We start from the raw sequence: 24,859 nt of genomic DNA, 5'->3' as shown, positions 1-24,859 counted from the left end.
GGTCTGTGTGAAGGTGCGGCGTGGAGGTTTCTTAGTGGACCGGAGGATTTTTGGTAAACGAGTGGACTATGTTTTTGACACGTGGAATTTATACTATTGGGACCTAGCTGAGTGTGGAGGTTACGTTGCTCAATAATAACCATTAAGTTTGACAAAAAAAAAAAATTACATTTTCTTTTTCTTCTTCTTCATTTCCATTTTTTCAATTTTTTTTTTTTTGGGAAAATGATCATTTACCCGATTTTAGGCTAAAAATTGCCCACTTGCTCCACCAACTGTTTTTTAACCCTTTACCCAAAACACTCTAAGGGATTATTTCCCCTTTACCCAATTAATTCTTTTTTCTTTTTTTTTGAGACTTTTTTGCCCTCTCCTTCTTTCTCACTTAGAGAGAGAAGTCACCTTCCACCTTGCTGTGCTACGGTGACCAGTTCCGGTGACAGGACTCCGGCGAACGGTGACCGGATTCCGGCGACCGGTGACCAGACTCCGGCGAACGGTGACCTGATTCCGACGACCGGTGACCGGATTCCAAAATCCGGCTATTATTGCCCCCCAGTAATCATATTACTGCCACCTAGTAATCATATTATTGCCTCCCAAAAATCATATTATTGACGTCCAGTGAATTGTATGAACTCCCAAAACCAAAATGAATACACTACAGGAACAATTGATCAATTTATAATCATATTACTGCCCCCCAGTAATCATATTATTGCCCCCCAATACAAAGTCTAATGTTTCTACTGCCTCCCAATAGACCACCAAAAATGCACCTTTTTGTAGGATTCACAGATAATTTGACTTTAATACACAGAAAACAACATATAACTTATCAAAACACCACACTATAGTGATCCATGTCCCTCGTATCAAAGTTTACTGGGGGCCAATAATGTGTCTACTACCCCCCAGTAGACCATCAAACAAACCCCACAGTTACATTGCAATGTCAGATTACTTACATTGTTGAACATATAGTAGATCATTGGCTTTCATATTCTCTTCCATTTAGCAAGAAACAAAGAAGAAAGAAAGTAGTCAAAGTACAATAGTGAAAAGTCGCTGTGCCCCAAGACGGCAAGGTTTCGATTTTGGAGAACTGCAATTAACAGCAGGATCGTGCATGCTAACTACATGGCATCATCTCGTTCACTCAATCACCACACTCAAATAAGAATAGCACCAAATTTCGACTCCGCTCACAGAACCTCACTGGAACCCCGCACAGCAGCCGGAGATGGCTGAGGACGGCAGTTCAATAGTTGTAGAGTTGGACTTTGCGGTAGAGGGATTGTCATCCAGAGAAGCGGAGCTAAGGCAAGAGATTGAGCAACACAAGCACGAAAAGGCGGTGCCGGAGGAGAAGCACCGATTCGAGATTCTAGAGAGGCTGAAGGTGAAGGACGAGCCCCGGAGCCAAGCTGCTGATAATGGAGCAGTTCCCGGAGACCGTTCCCTCCATCGTCTCCTTCAAGGTCGAGTCCGACGTCATGTTCCTTGACGGCAGCGACTTCCTCAAAACCGACGCCGAGATCGGCGACGACGGCAAGCTCCACGTCAAGGTGTGGAAGTCCAACGCGTCCAGACGGTCGCTCTCGGCAATGACTCCTTGCGCCGTCCAACCTCACCGGAGCATGAAGCAGAGAGAGAGAGAGAGAGACTCTGGGAGGAGAGAGAGTTTGAGAGGAGACAGAGATCGATGAGTTTTAGGTGAATTGACAGGACAAAATTGTCAATAGATATTAAATTGGGTAAGTGGGGTTAAAAAACTCTTAGTGGAGTAAGTGGGCAATTTTGTTGTTGAAATTGGGTAAGTGGTCACAGCCCCTTTTTTTTTCTGTTGAGGTAATTAATCCTTATAATTTTTTTTTTATACCCTAATTACTGGGGTGGTTGAAACTGAAAAATTTTCAGCCATGTTTGTCACCTTGTTTCTTTGTTTTTATTTTTTATTTTTAGGTTAATTTGGGTGCTACTTTTAATATTTTCAAAGTTAGGTTTTTGTATGGGCCAACTGATAGAATATAGAAATGGCCCAAACTTGACTGGTATGACAGGCCCAATATTAATAATTGGGCTTGATTTTGGTTGTGTCACCTAGCCTGTTTAGAGTCCAACACTTGCAAGGCCTGGGCGGTGGCCGAGATTGCCAAGATCGAGAACGTCCATATTAGGGAAAAAAAAAGAAAAAAGATGTCATTAGTTGGATCAAGTGATTTACTTCGGATGAGAATAATTTAACACTTCCCTTTTAATATCAAAAATAAAAACTACAAATAAAAATCCGGCTGATATAAGCAGCTATTAAATTTACATTACATTGTGTATATGAAGATATTGAATGAGAATGAAGTGAATTCTATATTAGAATCATACCAAAATAATACTCATTCTTCTGTGTAAATAGAGCTCATTTTGGTAGAAAGTTACTTCTCATTTGCATCTTTAATAGCGAGATAAGAATTAGGTATGAGGGAGACTGAGCAAATTTCAATTTTAAAACGGATCGAATTATCAAGTCAAAGTAAGGTATAAGTGCAATTGATTGTAATTAAGTAGATGAGATATGAGGGTGATTACAACTGCAGTGTTGTCTTATATTACAATCAATGTTTGAAAAAACTCGTCTCATCTCTTTTATGCCTTAGTTTGTTGTAATACATATGGTCCTATGGGTCTCAAAATTTCAAATTAATTTGGACACATAACATAACCAGGAACTACTTTGACGAGAACAAACTTCAATCTATCATGTAAATTTATTAGTGCAAATGACTTCTAATTAATCCCTCAAACCAACAATTAATGTTCTTGTCCGTCTCCAAATTAGAAAAGAAATCATTTCTGTGATTTGGTCGGAGGAAAGGAGAATGATCAATGTTGTGACCAGTGGTACGTGCTATTTGTTTCAATTCCACGCGGCCGGTCAACCACTGGGACTGACTATGTACAATGGACAAGAACAACATATCAATATCATCTAGAAGGTTATATATGTATGGATATGGTATGTTGCAGACTTGCAGCTGTTACATGACCTTGAAATTTTTTTCCATTTGTCCCAGTTTGCTATTTCACTTTCCACATTAGCTGACCATGCACTTTTTTCCCAATTATTTTACTTAGTTTGAACTTTGAACTGGTCCAAATTAACAAAGTTTGGTAAGACCGAGTTTTCTGTTCGTAGTTAAGTATGGTCAATCACTCTCATATATATAACAGAGTTTATTAAGACCGATCAGGACCATAGGGTAGTTTTGATCTTTGTCCCTATCAACTGAGGAAAAATCTAGACCCTAATTGGATTACATACCGAGATAAACAATTGTTTCAGGTCTTATGGTTTCTGTTTGTTTAACTAGATTGTCACCCTCAAATTATATCATCATGTCAAAATAATACTCAGCCGGATTTTTAACTATCTAAAAAGTTAGCCCATGTTCATGGAAGCGAAACTAACGATGTCTACACTGACATGCTTCCTAGCTCTCACCCATAAGAACTAGGTTAACGATGTACACGTCAATGATCATTAAAGCGAGGGTAATTAATGATATCATATACGTCCATGCAAGAGAGGCTAATTATGTCTTTAGTCATGCAAGTACCCACGCCCATGTAAGCAAGGCTAACGGGGCCATATGCACGATACATAGTTTCTTCACTTTCTTGCCACTTATATTTTAGGGTTTCTTTTTACCCGTTACCAATTAGTTGGAAATAGTTAATTCATTTCGGAGGACTTGGACTGAGGCTGAAGGTTCCAAAACCTTAAAATAATGTCGTCAGAGAGTAGCTTATGCATGTATCAGACCAAAACCTCATAGAAAACGTACTATATACTAATTGATAGAATCTACTTGGTCTTTTTTAATTCAACCCGATCGACTAATATATCCCATGAAACTAGGTTCTATCTGCCCCAATTAGTTCTCAAATATGCTTCAACTTTGAGAAAACTGAGTGGGTTTGTTTGTTGTGAACCTTATTATTTAGAACTGAGACCATAAGAGTTCAAACATGTTCAAATCATAAACGAAGCACCAAGCATGCATATATCGGCATGTTTCCACTTTCAAGTTTCAACACGCCTTAGCCAAGCTCGAGTCTCTACGCGTTAAAAAATGAAATACTACTGAATACTCTTTCTATTACCAATTAATGATCATGTTTTTCATTATTGGGTTTTGGGCAGAGCTAAATTCTGTCTCTTCAAAACATAGGACAGCCAACCCAATTGTTTCTGCCGTGAACGTAAGCAAAGGTTTTAGGGTGACGCCATACTTTCTCAGTTTCTCCCTATAAAATTTGGTAGAGGATAGTACTTTAGTAGTAATAACGCGGAACTGAGTTTGAAGATTCTTGGCCTCCTCCGCCTCTCTATCTTGCTACCAATAGTATATCGTTGACTTTCTTCTTTTGCTTGCTTAAAATAAAAAAGCGAGATACAGAAATCTTGTTGATCTTTGCATATGTGTAGCGTGTACGTAGCTTTGATTGGAGCTCTAGCTTTAAGAGAGAGACCGAGAGGGGGGCTGAATTGGTCAGCAATTGGACCTCTTACTACTCTATGAAATCTCACAACCCCTTCCAATTCCTATGACCAAAGACTGGTCTTCATGAAGAAAATCAACTCCACTAGGATTTTGATTTGATTTTCTCTCAGTCAAACTTCATCTCTCTCTTAATTACATTCCCTCACTTTCTAAACATTCAAATACAAGCTAAAGCCTTCCCTTAAATCCCCATAACCACCTCTCCTCTTTCCTCAAGTCTTAGCCTTTACCAATTCAAAAGCTTCAAAAACATCCCAAAACAGAAAACACGATTCTCAGTATTCTGTCCTCTTTTTCTTCCTTATTGGGTTACTCAGTTTTGTCTCTGATTTGGGCATTCTTGAAAACTTGAAATTTTCCAACTTTGATTCAATTACATTGCTTCCAAGCCCTCAAAGGTAGAAACTTTTGAATACCCAGTTCCAATTTTGGCTTAAATTCCCATTCTTTCCGGTCTTTTTCCTTCTTGCCTTTGGACCCTTTCATCACAAAATCATGCTTAGCATGAATATTTTAGCATCCAATCCTTTGTGATTTAGCTAGATTCAGATCTTAGTTTGCTGCTTGTTTATGTTAGCTGAGGTCGAAATTGCACAATCCATGCTCTAGCTTGCTAATTAATAATATAGAAATGGACATGGGAGTGAATTGGGTGCAAAAGAGTGGTATTGTAAATGAGCTAACACGTGGCAGGGAGCTTGCTAGGCAGCTCCAGATCCATCTCAATGCTACATCAACTTTGAATCCTTCCACGAGCTCTCAAACAGCGTTAACTCGCGAGATGCTGATCCAAAAGATCATATCTTCCTACGAAAAGGCGCTTTCGATGCTCAATTCTAGCAGCTCAGCCCCAATGCCAGTAGCAGTAGAGCAACTACACCAACAACAACCTACATTTACAGTAGCTGCTTCCACAGGTGTTGTTACGATTCGAATGGCTGACTCCCCACCTTCGCTAAATGGGAGTCCTCGGAGTGAAGATTCCGATGACCACAAAGATCCCTCTAGAAAAAGGTTAGCCCCTCATTTCAAGTTTTTTGATCGAAGGACAAAAATGTGCTTCGTACAGTCCTAGTCAACTTGGTACATACAAGACATATTATAGCTGTGTAAATCTGATCGATGTTAAATTTCTAAATGGATGCAGGAAAGGTCTGGCAAGGTGGACAAAACAAGTAAGAGTAACATCAGGTATGGGGCTTGAAGGGCCTCTTGATGATGGCTTTAGCTGGAGGAAGTATGGCCAAAAGGACATCCTTGGAGCCAAATATCCGAGGTACCTATATTTAGAACATGTTTTTCAAACGAAACTAATCTATGTTTCTTCCCTTAACATTAGCTAGTGTATCTGTTGGGTTGCAGAGGGTATTACAGATGCACTCATCGAAATGTTCAAGGTTGTTTGGCCACAAAACAAGTGCAACGCTCCGATGAGGACCCAATGATCCTCGAAATTACTTACCGAGGAAGGCACACTTGTACTCAAGCAGCCTCCACCTCCGTAGCTAGTCCTCCTCCAAAACCAATGTCACCATTGCCTGATCAAAAACCAGAACCACCACAGATGAATCAGCAGCCTCAACATAATATGCTCTTAAGCCTCCCTGAAGGCCTCAGGGTCATAACCGAAGGCCTAGACACTAGTCATGATCATCGTGGCGAATTATTATTTCCCTCATTCAACAACAACAATTATGCGGGGAACTTTTCTCCTTCATTAACTATGCCTACTGCTTCAACTTCTGGGACAAACTATTTCTCTGTACTGTCTCAGCAGGACTTTGGTGGTAACCAAAATCTGCAGATCAGCGCTGCGGCCGAGTCTCATGATATAATCTCAGCTGCTACTTCAGCTTCCAACTCTCCGACTGTTGGTTTGGATTTTCCATTTGCTGAAGCTGATCATCAGATATTATACCCCAACTTCACTTTTGATGATCCTGGATTTTTTCCCTAATCTCCTACACATAGCTTCCCAAAAGTAACATATAAATCGAAGCAAATTAGCTTGTAAAAGCATTTGAGGTAGCTAGGTCGTATTTTTTTGCCGTAAAATGAAGAGGCAGCAAAATTAGAACTTCCAAATGTGCTTAATTAAGGAAGCACTTTCTAATTCCCTACCGTAGGCTTTAGCTTGTAGTTGCGGATATGTTGTGCCAAAGAGGCAAAGAGTACTAAAATGTGTGTAATCTTTTTCCAATTGAATAGCAAATTTCTACATTTATTCATTCCAAGAAAGAAAGGCCCTTTACAACAACTGAATTGGTGGCACACCCCAAGAAAGAAAGGCCCTTTTATTACACCTTTAATTGTTCTACACACCATTTGAAACAAGGCCCAATTGGCCCAATTGAAAGTTGTAGCTGAAACCTAATCCCCAAGAAAGCTGTTCAGTGTTTTTCGCTAACAATTTCATTGAAGCCTTCGCCGCTTGGCAAATGGGATTTGGTGGTCGAAACCAGAGTTTGAAGTCTCCATCATTCTTGAGTTATTGAAGCATGAAACACCAGCAGAAGGAAGGACAGTGTTGAAACTCAACATGGCATTGGCAGCTGAAGATGTATGAGCCACATTGAAATAGCTAGTTGTAGGATTTGAAATGGCAAATGGTTTCTGATTAAAGCTTAGAGGAGAAGCTGTCGTACAACCGTTGATCGGAGCAACGGGTGGGATTTTGAAAGGCTGTTGCAAAGGGGGAGGGGGGTTTCGCCACTGGGGCAATGGGGGACCAGCAATAAGAAGCGTCCGAAGCAATGGACCAGCTTCCTTCACAGCTTGCATGAGTTTCCCTTTCTGAGGTAAAGTCTTTCCTTTAGCAAAATCGTTAACTATTTCAGAAGCTGTATCAGTTTGGGCACTCATGGTAACATTAGTAGTGCCCAAATTAAAATGTTGAACCGCATTAGGCTGCTTCACATTAAGAAAACCCATGGTGCTTGAATCAGGCATAATGATGCTTGGAAACTCTGGTGAAGAAACTGCATGATCGAATAAGGAATCAACAGAAGAGGGACTGTTGGATTCAGTTAAGCTTAAGTTTTCTTTTGTAGTCGTCGGCATCAAAATTTGGGGGCTAACAGACTGGACTACATGATTTGGCAGTTGATCAATTGGAGTACAATTGGGGTTCATCTTCTCAAAGATTTTCTTCAACTGGTCTCTGGCTTCATCTCTTTCTTTGTATGCAACCTCTAACAGATTGAGCAAGTTGGTCACATTTTCTTGACTCTCGGTAACTTTGCATTTTACTGATTCTAGTTCAAGACTTGAGTACATAAGCTCGTTCTTTAACTCGTCAGTGCTCTGCATGTCAATTCCAAACAAGTAATTGGTTAAATATAATAAAAGGGTACTTTCCATCGAGTACTTGATCATAAAATTGAAAGAAAAAAAATTGAATAGAACAAATGAATCTGAAGAATCTTAAAACACCTAGTAAGTTAATGAATAAAAATTCGAAAAAAAAAGGAGCTTATTTAAATAAAAGAGAAAGAGGGAAAAAAGATTAAATTAAAGATTCACCATTAATGGTCAAAACAAGAATGAATCACCATTAAAATCTACTGCTAAATCAGCAATCGGCCATAAAACTAAATTTATTGTTGCCATGGCATATCACAAGCTTTGACCAATATATACCAATTCATATGTATGTGCTACTCAAAGATTCAATTAATTGATGATAGTCAAAGATATATTGGCCTAGGACACTTGCAGAAAACATATCAATTTGGTCAGAATTTGAAAACAATATTTACATTCACAAAACCCTAGCTCTTAATGAGATGAAAGCCAGGAATTGTAAATGCTTACAAAATTATGGAAGCACATAGGCCTTTGCAGAAAAAAAGAAAACCTCAGCAGATATATAATCATAAATTTGATAATCTTAGTAGTATTAAAACTGATAAGGGAGAAATCGAATGTTAAAACCAACAAAGCTTAGTGGTGGTGAATCGGTTAGATTGGGAAGATCTATCAATGACAAAATCTTACATTCATATTAAAGAACTGAAACACAAATTGAAAGAACAGTGAAGAAAATCCAAGAACAAAAATTGAATTGAGATGTTACAGCAAAACCATCACATACATAACAAAAACTAACTGGCTCACCTCTTGATATGTAGTAGTCCATATAGAACCCAACTCCTCCATAATCAACAGGGCGGAAAAGAACACAAATTCAGGCAGAAGAAGAAAATGAGAAAGTCAGGAGTACTTGAAGTAGGGTGGAATGTGAGTCATTTTATAGAAGAAAAAAGGATGCATATAAATTAGATAAGAGTGAGATATGCCTTCCATTCTACGTCAAAGGATTAATAAGGAATGCAGAAAACCTTCATCATTATTCGAAATTAAATTCATTTTAGCAGATTCCAATTTGGATATTTCTACTCTCTTTCTCTAGTGGTGAAATTGAATCTCATTTAATTATTATTTTTTTCATCATTCAAGGATTTTCGTTTCTTACCAAAAAGAAAAACAATTTATAGGAAATCATAAATTCGCCGCGGTTTTCCTTATCTATAAATATGGCTTCTGGAAACTTTCCATGCATGCTCTTCATGTGTTGACTTTCCATACATTTCTATTTTCAAATAAAATTTCCCTCCTGCGGCTCAAGGCGAAATCAAGGCTGTCTATTGGCCCCCAAATATTCTTGTCATGAACTATGAAATGAAATGACGTTGTATCTAGGATCCAAGCAACATCATTTTATCTAATAAGATTTTGTAAAGTGACGTTCTGTGTTCGTATTATGTGAAGTTTATTTTCAGTACATAATAGTCTAATTGTATAATAATAGGCCTTTCGTTAATTTGATGAGTGTAGGATGGTAAATAACTAAAAATTAACTTATTAAGTGACATAAAAATTCACAAGCTACCCATCAACATGCCTTAATATCGAGGAAATAAATTATTTATGGGCTCTTACTTTTTGTTAATATTTATAACCTTTTTGTTAAAAACTAAACATATTTTAGATATTCGTTTGGGACCAAAAATATTATCGATATTCATCCCTGGTTTTCTAATTGTTCATACCAGAACTATTATATATCATTCTTCTTTTTGAATCAAGACACAAAAAAATTATCCTTGTTCCGTCGAAATTGGCAAGAAAGAAAAAACAAAGGACAAAAAAATTATGATCTAAAATCAAATGACAAGCTATTCTCTAAACGATACAATCTTGCTGAAATTGGTATGTTCCAAATGAGCTGTCATATTACGTACAAATTTATAAAAGTTTTAGTCAATGTGCGTATTAACAGGCCTTTCCCAATGTATACACAAGCCTTAAATTGAATACTTGTTGACTTCTTGTGTTATTCGTGTTCCTATCATGTTAACGAATCTAGAAAATTTTAAAATGACATTATTTAATATATCATCTGCATACTAAATCATTCATAATCTCTTAGGAAGACATTTGCAAAATGTAATGTTTCATTAAAGAAAAAATAATAATAGAACTGACTATTTGCTATGAAAAGCAATTTTTTTTTTTTTTTATCAAGGGAGGTCAGCCTATTATATAGATTCAGTAAGCAGTACAAAAACGAAACACCGCTATGAGGTTGACAGAAAAAATCGTTTCTCAGAGTACCATGAGACTCCTATTTTAAAATAAGAACAAGAACCCAATATACTCCCAGTACACCCACCTTTTAAGAAGTCAATGCACCATTATTTCAAACAAAAACCAAGAAACTCCGAAACAGTAAATTAAAATGATCCCTCAGAGCATCTGGTTTTTGTGACCTGAAAAAAGAAACTAAATACTTGGAATGGAAGCTGACAAGTCACCTTCCCCCCCCCCCCCCAAAAAAAAGTTAGGCAAGCCCAGCAGACCTACCAGTAAACACCAGCTCACCAAGCTCTAGTGCATATGGCAATTACAAAGGACACCCCCATGATTACTAGGGCACCTCATTGCACCCAGAAGCTTGCAGATCTCTGAAGGCAGCAAATCCCACCGCCACCGAAGAAGTCCGGCCTCATATGGAGATAGGTCGCCCTCGATCCTCATCCATCACCAGCTTCCGACCACCGCCGCAATACGCGTCACCACCACCACGAGCAACGTCATAACCATCTTTAATACCCTGAACTCGAGCCCAGTAAAAGAAGTTAAACTCGTTATCAACGCCACCAACAGCAGCAAGAGAAAAATCCAGCCAGAAATCCTCTGATCGCGAACAAGACTCTTCCCCGTCACCGCCGAGTACTCTAGTCGCACCACCAGTCCTCCAATCGCCTTGGTCGATCGTGCATATAATCCTTTGACCTGTCAGAATCGGATCCGGAAGTCACCACCCAAGCCACTTATCTCGTACGGAGCCCCAAAAGTACTCCCTTCACCCACAACCACCAGATCGACCATGCCTTCATTTAAGACCGAATAACGCAGACCGTCGCCAACACTGATCGCACCATACACACATAAGATGAACAGGCCTGAGTTTGCTATGGCCACCATTAAGAAATCAACGGGGAAGATACAAGAGAAAGTACCCAAAGGAGAGACTTTCTCAAAACCCTAGCAGAGAGCTAGGTCAAAGATTTTCTTCTAACAATTTTTCTTTGATTTGTCATGTCCATAGCAATAATCAGTGGCGCAGCCACATAGGGGCACACTGGGTCCTCTGACCCATTAAAATTTTCATTTTATAAGCAGTTAGAGTTACCAAGTAATACAATCGGCTTCATAGTGCAGTGGTCTGGCACATTTTACCTACATTGCAGGTCTAGGGTTTGATTCTTGCTAACTTCAGTATTTTTTTTTTCTTCCAAGGTTTAATTAGAGCTTGCAGAACTAATTATTATTTTTTCAAGTTGCTTTCTATTATAAACTTAACATAATTTTAATAATATTCTTATCTTAAATTATTCTTATTTGTAGATTATAATATTTCTATCAATTTTTTTTATAGGATTTTGTTACAATTTTTATATATAAATTTTGATATATAAATTGAGTTCTGTTCAAGTAAATCCAGAATATTTGTCTGGCCCAAACTCTAGGTTACTTGACCTAGTGGTAATAGGGTTAGAATTAGAGATAATATCGGAAAATCTTGGAGATATCCAATCAATTGTAATATAACATTTCCTTTAGAACTCTGATTCTATGTCTTGTAATCCTCTATATAAAAAGGCCCTTATTATCAATGAAAGTACGACTCAATTATCTCCCTATTTCAGTTTTCCTTAAACACTTTATCAACACGAATCTCTAACCTTGAAACCCTAAATTCGTAGCTTTCAAACCCTAGCCACTACCTCCTCATATATTGAAGCCCTCAATCCCAGGATTCCAGAATCGGCAACGGTACCACCAGAACCGTCCGGAAAACCACCGAACCGGCCACCGGAAGTATCGAACCAACTCTCCAAGAAGAAAAAAAGGGATCCCTACACCGGTTCACCACCTTCCAGACCTCCAATTGCTACCAAATTTTTCCAACAGCAGCTCTTCGATACCAGGATTTAGGAACTGGAAGAAAAATACAAAAAACCCTTATAAAAGTAGCAGAACCGGCCAATAGAAAAGCTGACAGAAGAAAGAAAAAAAGAAAAACAAAAAAAAAAAGGAAAAGAAGCCCAAGACTAAGCCCAAGTCCACTGACGCAGACCCCACAGCCACGTCAGTAGAACAGTCAGCCGTCACGTCAGCATCCGGGGGATCCACTGCCCCGTCAGCATCCGGTAACCCACTGCCATGTCTAGGGCTGGGCACGGGCCGGTTATTGAGTGATACCGAACCCGGTACTGGAAATATTTTTCGGGACGGGATTACGTTTTTTCAAAGTTGGTACCGGAGGTACCGAAACCGACCGGGATCGGGTCGGGTCCGGGCCCAATTCGGGATACCCGAATCCCTTTTTTTTTTTTTTTTTTTCCACACTTAAAGGACTTTAACAGCTATCCAAAATTTCCAGATTTCAATCATTATAGGATGCAGCTGTTCTCTTAGCACTGCAACTTATAAATCTACACAATCAATTTTGCCTTAAACCAAATTGCAGATTATGAATTCAAAGTGCAGTAATGCAGATTATGAGTTTATGACATGGCTGTGATGCAGTAATGCAAATTGCAGATTATGACAGGAAAGAAATCCAATGTGCAACACAGCAAATAGCCAATTCAATAGACCAACAATAAGTTCAATAAATGAATAAACATAGAAACCAATTCATGAATTCAACAAGAAGTCCAGTAGGTCTTAAAGTCCATTACATGATAAAAACTAGTTAACTACAAGTCTTGAACGATTTGAATCAACAATGAGGCCGAGCAGCTACCTTCTTCGCTCTAGCCATCGAACGATTTGAATCAAATAAGTGAATAACTGACCTGGAGATGAAGTATGAATCAGCAGCTATCTGATGATCACGCTAATTCTGAGCTAACAAACAATGATCAATCTAATCTAATCTATGATAACTTGAATGTAAGAAACTACATGTAAGAAAACAGAAAACACCAATATTATGTCACTGGTGACCCAAAGTGATTAGTTTCCAAAAGAAGAGGCTTTGACAAATTAAGCACGAGGGATAGTGAATAATGAATATATCAATATGATCCTAAACATATACTCCCTAATACTATATATGGTTAGTCGCTGTGGATCACAGTGATCAGTAGTGGATATATAAACATCCATCCCAACCAAGGACAATGATATACATGAATGAGGGGACCTGTGGAGCGGTTATTATTAGGGCTGGGCACGTGAGGCAATTCAACACCATTCAGTTGAAACCTCTAATTGAAATAAGCTGATCAGAATCAAATGAATCAAATATATATCAGAATCAAATGAATCAAACACACCTGAACCAAAGCTTTAACATAGTCACAAAACACAGCTGACCAAAATGAAATGAATCGAATTGAGAAAGTGAAGTATGACGAACCATGAAACCGCTCATCAGCTTGTATAGGAGTAGACAATCTTTCATAAGAACCTGTGGCTTTTAATGAAGAACCACAGGAACAAGGTAATTGTCGAACAAGTGACCTGTCAGTAAATGCGTCACCTGCACCAAAGTTTTAACATTATCAAAAAACATAGTTAACCACAAAGCAATGCATGAAACTGAGAAAATGAGAGCATGACTGACCTTGAAACTTCTTATCATGCTCCTCCTTGAAACCTCTCTGACCTTCCTCTTTACGCAACACCCAAACGATTAATGAATTGGGATCAGGGATTAGTGAATTGGGGATCGACTGATAGAGGGGGATCGGGGATTTAGATGAGGAACAGAAGAAGATATGGAGAGTGGAGAAGACTCGAAAAGAGCTTAGAACTAGGGTTAGTGAATTGGGGATCAGTCGGGATTGGGATTTAGATGAACAACATAAGCAGATCTGGAGAGTGGAGGGAGAAGAGAGCTTAGAACTGGGGATCCCTTCGTTAGTTCGTTGCGGCTTAGGGAGTTAGGGCCTTGGCCGTTTAGTTTAGGTCAAAATGTTTTGATCGGGTGTGGTCATTGCTCTGTGTTCTCACATAAACTACCCAATCAAAATCAACCAAGTAATATAAATAATTAAATAATTAATTTAAACGGGACGGGACGGGATCAACCGGGATCGACTGGGCTAGTACCGGTACCGGGCCCGTTTCTACGGGACGGGACGGGCCCAAATAGTAAATTTCAGATTTTGATCCCGGCCCGTACCGGGGGATTTGGGGACGGTTTCGGGACGGGACCGGGATTTCTGTTTTGGATGCCCAGCCCTAGCCATGTCAGTATCTGACCCCACAGCCAACTCAGCATTGGACCCCATTGCCATGTCAGCTAGGTCAGCCCCTGGTCAACGGAGGTCAAAGACTGCCGGCCACTTTCCGGTGACTTTTCCGGTCAAATTTCCGGGTGACCTATTTCGAGGTATTTTTTTTCTAAAATTTCCCTTTTTTTTTTAGTTTTTAAATTCAATTTTTCTTCTTTTTCGGGGACTTGCAAACTCCCTTCTTCTACCCCCCCCCCTTTCTTCATCATATGGGAGACCTAATTAAGCCGAACGGTGGAGGTTCATGCTCAATCCAAGCTTGGAGCTTGTTGAGATCTCCAAACTTAGAGTTTGTAGAGAATTTATGATCGACCACTTACGTCATTATTTCGATCTAATCCAATACCTCTTGGAATTGAATTTCTTGGAAGCGATTACGCTTAGAAATTCATAATTTCTTGGGAGCAACTACTCTAAGAAATTTTATATGTTTTCATGGTAGCCTTTTACGCTCCGAAACTAACCCTAATTTCTTATTCTCTTTCAGGATGAGTAACATGAACAAATTGGATTTTGCTCCATTGAGAACAACTGGCTCTGAATATCACATGTGGGTTCGTGATGTCCGCTAGCATCTCAAGGCCGATGGAATCTTGGATACGATTCTCGAGCCTAACCAGGACGTGCTAACTGTTGAGCAAGCTCAAGCTTTGGAAACAAATAGAGCAGCCTTAAAGGCAAATAAGGTGAAAGCCATCATCCTAATGACTCATCGTATGGATGATTCGCTCCAGTACGAGTGTATGAATGAAGAAGACCCCACAAGGTTGTGGGTCTCACTTGAAGAAAGATTTGGCAACGTCCGTGACTCCCTGCTTCCTGACCTAGAAGTGAGATGGCATAGCCTCTGCTTCTGTGATTTCAAGTCAGTTCTTGACTATAACTCGGAAGCACTTCGCATTAAATCCTTAATGGAATTCTGTGGTAAAGAGATCACAGATGCGATGTTGATTGAGAATAACTCTCTTTACCTTCCCCGTCTCTGCATTGATGGTTGCTAAAAACTATCGAATCGATGTTACTACAGGACGATCACAAGGTTTCATGAGCTCATTGGAGCTATGAATGTTGCTGAAAAGCATGACAACATCCTTGTGAAAAACTATAATTCAAGATCAGTGGAAACAAAGCATATTCCAGAATCCAATTATAGTCGCGCCCCTAAGAGAGGGTGCCAAGAGCAAAACCCTAATCTTAGGGATACTTCTGGACATTCTGGTCCATATAATCTCTCTACTTGGGAAGGTAACCGCCGAAATAGGCAAACATGGAACCGAAAAGGTCAACGTGGAAAGAGAGAGGGAGGCAACGCCTCTGGCCATGTTGGTGGCACCACCAACACTAAGAGCAATTTAAATGATGCTTTCAAAGCACCTCAATCAATGGAGTCTGAGCAAAGAGATGTGTGTTCTCAATGTGGAGTATCCGGTCATTGGGCACACATTTGTAGAGCTCGTGAAGAAATTGTCACTACCTACAAAGCATATTGTGAAGCAAGAGAAGTTCACTATGTGGAACAAGAAGATCATGAAGATGATCTAGAGTGAAGGGTTGAAGACTACAAATATGGCTGGGATCAATAGATCTCCAATTCTGTTTAAGTCTTTATTTTTCCAAGAGATGTAATAGGCAATTGCCATATACTTTGTAGTAAATGCCAATGGTTTAGTCTTTCTTCAAAGTAGGCTCACCCAAAGTAAGTATGATGTCTAGGAAGGTTCTGAGATTAGTGGTACTTAAGCGAGCCTTGCTCCACTGACATCTCTCTACTCACCTGGTCACATTTATTTTGGAATTACCGAAAGAAGTTAGACGACTACCATTGTTTTACATTAGCTAGCATTTTGGATTAGATTTTCTTTGGTCAAAGAGACAATGATGTAACTCTGTTGGCTTATGAATAAAATTTCAAGTTTTTTCATTATGACTCAATTTTGATTCTGAGCATATGACTTTGTGACTATGATGGCTGGGCCATCAGTATTAATTCAAGGACATGGAACAGCCCAAGTTCCCCTTGCCAAAAGGCACCTTGATTACTGTCGCAAAAACTCTCTACGCTCTTAGGGTAAATCGCACCTATGAGTAGCCAACGGATTTCATGCGAAAATGCATGTAGAGAACGGAAATAAGTTCATTTGCAATACCTCTACTGATTGCGAACAAATGTGCATCTTAGAGCAGTTTATGTGTCTCTCTAGTAGACTCTATGTCACTATTCGAGCTATTAAATCCAATAAAGTCATGAGAGAATATCTCTTGGATTTAGACACATATTAGCGTTATCACGATATGATAGGTCATCCTAGTTATGATATGATGATCTGTCTACTAAGGACTTCGTATGGACATCATTTCTTTCGAGCGAAACGAAACTTGAATCAAAAGTTGATTTTTGGACTAAGTGTGACCGACGCTGCTGCCTAGAGCACCGCCTCCTTCCACCACCAACCTAGGGCTAGCATAGTCCTTATCCATGACTCCATGGATAGCGTACATCATGGTGATGACACCCCAGGTGATGTTGCAATCACCAACTTTGCTTCAAATAGCGTTTCAGACGCTTAGGCCCAACCAAAATCCTCATTGGTTGCTTCTAAAGCCTCTCTCTCATTTTACAAAGGTCGTTCCTTAGGGAATTTAGGACTGAGACCGTTCTATGCAAAGGATATGAAAATACTCATTATGTTCTTACATAGAATCCATAGGGATTCTGTGGACTGATTCAACCTACCTGCGGACAGTTAAATATCTCATGATGTTGGTTGACACGCAAACACGTTGGTTACGTGTTGTGCCATTATGCACTTATAATGCTGCTTATGCTACACTCCTAGCATATATCATATGACAACGGGCTCACTCCCCGAATCATCCTATTTAATCAATTGTATTTGACTATGCTAGAGAGTTTACATCGACGACTTTCGATAGATATTGCAATGGGACTGATGCTGGACATCACATTCCCATGTACACACCCAAATGGTCTCGTGAAAAAAACTACGATGGTAGTCCAGACATTGGTAAATCTCATCAATTGCCTTATATCCGCTTGGGGTGATGCACTATCTCATGCAGCTATGCTAATTCGTCTACGACCCACTGCCACTCAATCTACCTCTACGTTACAGCTAGTGACTGAGTACAAGTATCGTACTTACAGACGAATGGGCAACTACGTTGGATTTGAGACTCCGACCATCGTCCGCCACTTAATGCCCTTGCAAGACGATCTCATTACCGCTAGATTTGCGGATTGTCACTTTGATGAGACAGTCTTCCCGTCGTTAGGGGGAGATAAGAACACAGATGTTCAGCAGTAACGACAGGAATTGTCATGGTCTGTCCCCACTATGTCTCATCTCAATCCCTACTAAAGTGACGAGATCACACATCTGCTGCAAATATGCTTGCAAGGAAGTACGTCCCTACGAGAGGATGTAACACCACCCTAAACGGACGTGGCGCCAACGCCAAAGAGAGTGGCGCTCTGGCGTTACAGTCCATGGCCCTAGCTAGGATGCATGGAACGCTCACTAAGATGACCACTTGATTGGGAAGGTATATGCCTACGCGTTTCCATAACAAGTTTCGGATTCTACTGCGATTCATGTTGGACATGATCTTCATTGGAAGCCCTTAAAGAGTTAAGGGAAACCGTTGAACACTTGAAATCCGAGTTTGAGATGAATGATTTTGGGAGAACACGATTATGTCTCGGTTTGGAACTTGAGCATCGTGTTGATAGATGCTTAGGCATTTTGACAAGGTCAAACCTTCAAGCACCCCCATGATCGTCCTTAGTCCTGATCTTGAAAAGGATCCTCTTCGTCCGAATGATGATGGCGAAGATGTGCTAGAGGCGGAAGTGCCCTACATAAGTACAATAGGCGCATTATTGTACTTAGCTAAATGCACAAGACCAGACATCTCGTTTGCAATGAACTTGATAGCTGGATATAGCTTTGTGCCAACGCGACGCCATTGGATTGGTGTAAAAGATATCTTTCAGTACTTGAGATGTACGATTGATATGGGCTTGTTCTATCCCTATAGAGAGATGATGGATTCGGACCCATCACACACCAGGAACGCCGCCAACACTGGCTTGCGTCCTCTATCCCCATCCCAAAAAGACATGTGTTTTGAAAGGTTTTGCTAATATTGGGTATCTCTCTGACCCATACAAAGGTCATTCCCAAACTGGTTAAGTGTTCACCATAGGTAAAGACCATGATATCTTAGAGGTCTACAAAACAGACCATAGTTGCTATATCTTCGAACAATGCAGAGATTATTGCTCCTCACGAAGTGATAGTGAATGTATATGGATTGGATCCATAGTTACGCATGTTCGATTAATTGTGGTTTGAAGTCTACCACAGATGAGCCTACGAGCATATAGGATAATGCTGCTTGTTTTGAAGTAAGGCTACATCAAAAGCGACCACACCAAGTATAATCAGCAACAACAAACTCTCCTCAAGATCAAAGTGAACTAGGTTCGATCTGAGGACAATATGGCAAACTTGCTCACTAAGCCATTGCCTAAATTTCACTTTCGAGAAATATGTTGGTAGCATCGTTTGCGGAAGTTATCTGAACTCCAATGACCGTAGTCGTTAGGGGGAGATGCAGACATCAGGGGGAGGTGTCTATATGTATGGTCTCGAAACGTGAAGGGTGTGTTATGCTCTTTTTCCCCTTCGACAAAGGTTATTTTGTCCCACAGGGTTTTTGTTACTCGACAAGGTTTTTAATGAGGCAACGAGAGAAGCACCATGTTTGGGAGACATAAGGGGGAGTGTTCAAGTAAATCCAGAATATATGTCTGGCCCAAACTCTAGGTTACTTGACCTACTGGTAATAGAGTTAGAATTAGAGATAATATCGGAGAACCTTGGAGATATCCAATCAATTGTAATATTGTGTTTCCTTGTAGAACTCTGATTCTATGCCTTATAATCCTCTATATAAAGAGGTCTCTATTATCAATGAAAGTACAACTCGATCAATTCTCTTCCAATTTCAGTTTTCCTTAAACAAGTTCTAAATTTTTTCTTTTCAATTTCTAAAAGTCTTCATCTAAGATGAAGTTCTAGCTCCATCACTCATTGTTACTTAATGATGATTTGGAAAACTCTTTAAAATAGGAAAGCATAGTTGCAACATGTATCAACTCTCAACTCGATCACAAATTTCTTGTTATTTTCCAAGATTTTTTGTGTTAAGATATTTTTTTTTTGTGCCCTAGTAACCCTAAGTTTCTGACTCCACCACTGGCAATAATAATCTTTAATCCTATTTTTGATTATCACCCTGGTTCTTACAGTTTTTTTTTTTTTTAGATATTTACAAGATGATCCAACAATTGAGAGGCAAAGATGAGAAAAGAAATTTAGCTAGATGGTTAGAAAGAGGAATTTGGTTGAGGGCTACCGTGGTCCATCGATCTATATATGTTTCATAGGGTCAAACATGTCGCTTAATTGATATACTAAGAGTCCACAATATACCAACGAATTTTGTAACAAAAGCAATTTGGCTCCCCACTCTCCCTCTCAGCTAGATCTGTCTCTTGCATGTCTATTCTTAGAGTTTGGTCTAGCTAAGAATTGTAGGTGATCATGAGCTAGCTATGACTATATTCGCCATGCTAGGTTAGCAGGGATATTACATGAAGGTTTGCCATCATTTATGGCATTTAATTTAGAACTAGGTACCCCCTATATGTACCCAATAATTGTAGGACATGCACCCAATATTGTTGGTCCCAAGAACGACAACAATGCTCTCACTCAGCTGCCTAACTACTAACCCCACCTATTATATATGTTTTGGTCCTGGCTATACTACTAGCTATGAGTTAGAACTATCAAGTATCAACTATGTGATTTGCAAGTCCTAATGATCATTTCGATCGAGCAGTCATTGCTCATATCAAATTAATTACTGATTTTGGATATAGTAATTAAAAAGGAGAAGAAAAATGGTTTTCTATCGATTGCTCACTATATATTCACATCATCACATGCAACATCACTACTCATGGATCCGAAATTCCGAATGCAATGAAATATTAAGGGAAAACATCACAAATGATGTATTAACTTTAAGCATTTCTATACTTTGGTGTACCAACTTTCTTAACTATTAGAATGGTGTATCGAGTTTGCTCAAATATTTCATTTTGGTGTACGCTATTAAGTTTTCCGTTATCTTTACCAAAAAAAAAAAAACTGACAAAGCTAAAGGAAAGATAACGGAAATTTTTTTTTGGCAAAGATAACGGAAAATTTAACGGCGTACGTACACCAAAATGAAAGATTGGAGCAAACTTGATACATAATTCTAATAGTTATGAAAGTTGGTACACCAAAGTGTAAAAATGCTTAAAGTTCATACACCATATGTGAAGATTAACAGATGGTTGAAGTTACAAAAGGTAGAATAAAATAGGAAGACCTTTCTTTTCATTGATTAATAACAAGAAATCCCCGTCCACTAAATGGGTTAAATGGTTTCCAATGTATACTAGAGTCATCCATGGCAAAGAGTTTAATTATGGCCGACAAACCTCTTTCTCCAATAGTACGAATACAAAAATTAACTGTTTTTCAAGAAGTATATAATACATATGTAAAATCCGAAGAAGTTATTTCTTGCATGTTCTTGTCTCTTATTCAAATTAATTTCTGAAAGAGAAATTGTTACACTCCATTGTTACAAAAATTAATGGCCAGTCAGATCCGAGGAGATGTTTTGAATTGAAATTTGAAATGCATATATATGCATGCATACATCAAACTAGATATTAGGAATGCTAAATTACATGGGTTAATTACCCTAGCTATCTAAACTAATTATGACTTATGACGATCTACAATTACAATTGTACGTAAACTAATAAGAATATGGTGAGAAACTAAAACATATGCCTAATTACCACATTCTCTTTTATTAGCAGCACCAGTACTTCAGAGATTGAGATTGAAGTACGTAGTTGTTAGGGTTATATATCCTCAACCCTAATGTACTTAGCGGAATGTTTGCTGAATTTGGTGAGCGAGTTCCTCAGCACTAAGTTGGCATTCAATTCCAATCTGGCAAGAAAAAGAAAATCAGATTTACCAATCATTAGCAAAGAACAAACTCAATTCAATTAATCTACTATTATTAATCACAGTTCATCCGTAGTAGCTATCAATGCCTGCAGACATAGATACCCTAGATTTCAGCACTTCATAGTGACCCTAGCATTTAAAATCAACGGTCATTATCAGTACAGTGCATGTCTAGAACTCAAATTTTATTTACAACTGGGAGGAATGAAGTTACTGCATAGATAGTAATAGATCATATATTACCTTCAAAAGGAAACAATACTGTACCTCCCAATAAACCAAGGAAGAGAAACTAGAAGTTCACGATGAGTCCCCACTATGCATGTATTTATCATTTTCACTATTGATTACCAGTAAATTAAACGATGGACTCTTTTCTAGATATGTTGAAGGTACTGAGTGTCATGTATCTATCATTTTCATTATTGATTACCAGTATATTAAACGATGAACTCTTTTCTAGATATGTTGAACGTACTGAGTGTCTGACACAAACAAAACTGTGTACCAGTTTGTGATGTATTATACAGAGTTTTAAAACATGCACTGTATATAGAGCCACTATGATCGATAACTAATTACAAAAAAAATTAAATCACAAATATGTTCATTTTAGGTACTGCATGTTAAGTGGTTAAAGATGAAGTAGTTTTCTATAATTTTCTCTCAGCATCAGAAATCTGTTTTCTAAAGAAAGTACGTGATAAAAACGATTGGTTAACATAAGTACCTTGATGGTGAAGGAATTAAGCATCTTTTCGTCTTCCGTCTTTATTTCGACGTGGAGAATCTCGAGGGAAAGATCTTCGAGAGCCGAAATGATTTTGAGAGCTTGTCCTGGTATCCGAGGAGACACCGTGTTTAAAAGAACATTTGCACCTGAAAACTTCACTTCCACATGGGCAATGGCGGACTTAGAATTGGCAAAAAGCTCATTGAGATTGTCAATAACATGATTAACGGAGGAAAAATTAGTAGTCGACGAATTTGAAGGAGATGGTTCAAGTGATGAGCTAGCTGCAGTTATGGTTGGACTAGAGAGGTAAACTGGTTGTTGCAACTGTTGTAACGACGTCGTCCTGGGAGGCTTGTAAGGGCTGGTTGGCTGTGGGGTTCTTGGACTAATAGGCAAGCTGCTGCAGCTGATTCTGGGACTTGCCAAAGGACTTATTGGGGGTTTTCTAGGGCTAAGTACTAGTGGTGATGAAGGTAATCTGGGACTACTTGAAACTGGTAGCCTAGGGCTTAACACTTCACTGTATGCCTTTCGTTGCTTCTTGGCCTCTAGTGATTGAAGAACTTGCTGCAATTCATTGATGTAGTCAACCACCCCTCCAATAATTGATGCTTGATCCCCCTGTTTTATCAAACATAATTGCAATCAATACATATTAAAAACAAAGAAACTAATTAAAGTGGGACGGAAAGGAAAACGAAGCTCAAAAGGAAATAAGAGAGGATGGATGACTCAAACAAGTCCATCCACATATGTGAGGCTATTGTGGAAGCCTACCCGAAAATAGACCCTTTTTGGCTTCTTAATTATGAAATTCTAAACATCACAACGTAAATAAACGTATTGTAACTGAAAAAGTAGTGAGTACGGACTCTTTTGACATAGAAACAAGGCATGAGAGAGCGCAAGACTGTCAAGTGCTCGTTCATTTGCTTCCTCCGGTTGCGCTCCACCGTTATATGCGACATCCTTTGCTGTCCATCGTCAGAATTAGAACCTGTCCCGCCTGGGGAAGCCTCTTTTGAAAGCTTCACTCTCTTGCATGATTTTGGTGAAGTTTCGAGCTCCGGTGACACTTCTATCCCTCCTTCTTTTGATGAGCTAAACACGAGTTCATCGCACGGTGTTGGCGGAGGAAAACTATCCATGAGTGACCCTGCATCTAAGCTATCCAATATGCTAAAAAGATCATCACCGGGAGCCAAGCTGCTAGCATCGCCGCCACCGTAGCAGTGATCGTGTTCTTCGAAAAATTCAGACAAAAGATGATCATCCATAGTGGCCAAAGCTTAGAAAGGATAGCACGAAAAGTTAGGGAGATATGACGTTGTCGAGATCAAGAAAAGTGTGTATTGAGATGGATGCGAGAAGGAGTAATAAGAGGGACTCTGGTGAAAGGGACTAAACCATCACCATCACCTATTTTTGAAGAACTTTGTTGGTTGGTTTTTAATTTAGCCGTTGGATTATAATTGTCTCCGGGATCTTTCTTGTACAGGAATCAGGAATCAGAAGGGCAGTGGAGCACACAGTCCCAAGAAAATACAAAAACAAAAGAGGGGAGCTGTTTGTGTGTGATATAGAGAGCGAACATTAAGACTTGGAAGAAATATATATACAAAGAGAGAGCTACAAAGATGTGAGAATGTAGATTTCAAGCCACATTTTTACCGATACAAAATTGGAAGTGGACACTCTATTTGACATTTAATATATGGGTAAAACTGACACCCACTTTTGTTCAAACCACTCCCCCTCGATCTCCATGCATATGTCGATTGCAAAATTGCTCATTTTAACAAACAGGTGTCAATCTCAATCCCCTTAATATACTATTTTCAATCACAAAAAAACTTATTATTAGAGGGTAATTAATACTTTATAAATTTACAAATTATCTCTTGACGTATAAAATTACAAAAATGTAATTTTTTTTATATATGTATATTTTTTCTTGACGTATAAAATTACAAAAATGTAATCTAATGCACACTTGTTGTGTTTTCACCATTTTGTATTTGGTAAAGAAAAATAAAAATTTAATGATAAAAGAATTTGAAGTATTCAATACCGCGAGATATATGATAAAAGTTCTCGAAAAAAATAATTATATTATTTAACTTTATAAATGGTAAACAATAATTTACAAATTTGAGTTGTTTACTATTTTGTTCAACATTCATGTCAATTGTAATGAGAGATCAAATCAAAATCAAAATAAATTAAAAATTAAAAAAATCATAATAATCCATAGTAGTATTTTCAACACCACGTGTAGGCGTATATTTAGTAAAATTTTCTTTCATTTCCTAGTTCATTATTAGGTTTGTCCAGAATACATTCATTTTCTTAGGTTTTCATTGAAAATCCTTCTATGCAATGGTGATACAAGTGACCAAGCGCTTATTAGGTATTTCAGCCCTTGATATTTATAGTAATTTTTTTAATAACTATAAAGTGTATTTGATGTTATCCAACTGTCCATTTATGTTAATGTAAGTGCACGTCAGTGCTCTGAATCCTCCCACAGTTTTCACTGCTGGATTCATCATGCATGCAGTTGAAAAGTTTGATGTTTGATTAAAGATCATCAGAATCAGAGGTGACAGTGGGAAAATT

At 38.7% G+C, this 24,859-nt stretch overlaps 2 protein-coding genes across 2 annotated transcripts; one reads left to right on the top strand and one right to left on the bottom strand.

Annotated features, from left to right (window-relative positions):
* The first annotated feature begins 4,715 nt into the window (after positions 1-4,715).
* Positions 4,716-6,790, top strand: LOC112182644 (probable WRKY transcription factor 53). Its single transcript, XM_024321161.2, has 3 exons — positions 4,716-5,576; positions 5,710-5,838; positions 5,925-6,790. The coding sequence occupies exons 1-3, from the start codon at positions 5,194-5,196 to the stop codon at positions 6,517-6,519; spliced, it is 1,107 nt and encodes a 368-aa protein (XP_024176929.1). The 5' UTR covers positions 4,716-5,193; the 3' UTR covers positions 6,520-6,790.
* A 14,627-nt stretch (positions 6,791-21,417) lies between these two features.
* LOC112172490 (transcription factor SPEECHLESS) lies at positions 21,418-23,517 on the bottom strand. Its single transcript, XM_024309854.2, has 3 exons — positions 23,113-23,517; positions 22,235-22,861; positions 21,418-21,483 (listed from the first exon to the last, which is right to left on the bottom strand). Exons 1-3 carry the CDS (start codon positions 23,515-23,517, stop codon positions 21,418-21,420), a joined length of 1,098 nt encoding a protein of 365 aa, XP_024165622.1.
* Positions 23,518-24,859: the final 1,342 nt, after the last annotated feature.

The sequence above is a fragment of the Rosa chinensis genome, chromosome 1, assembly GCF_002994745.2.
Source record: "Rosa chinensis cultivar Old Blush chromosome 1, RchiOBHm-V2, whole genome shotgun sequence".
Lineage (NCBI taxonomy): Eukaryota > Viridiplantae > Streptophyta > Magnoliopsida > Rosales > Rosaceae > Rosa > Rosa chinensis.
Note: the sequence above shows the minus strand (reverse complement) of the source record. Positions and strands in the feature narration are given on the sequence as shown.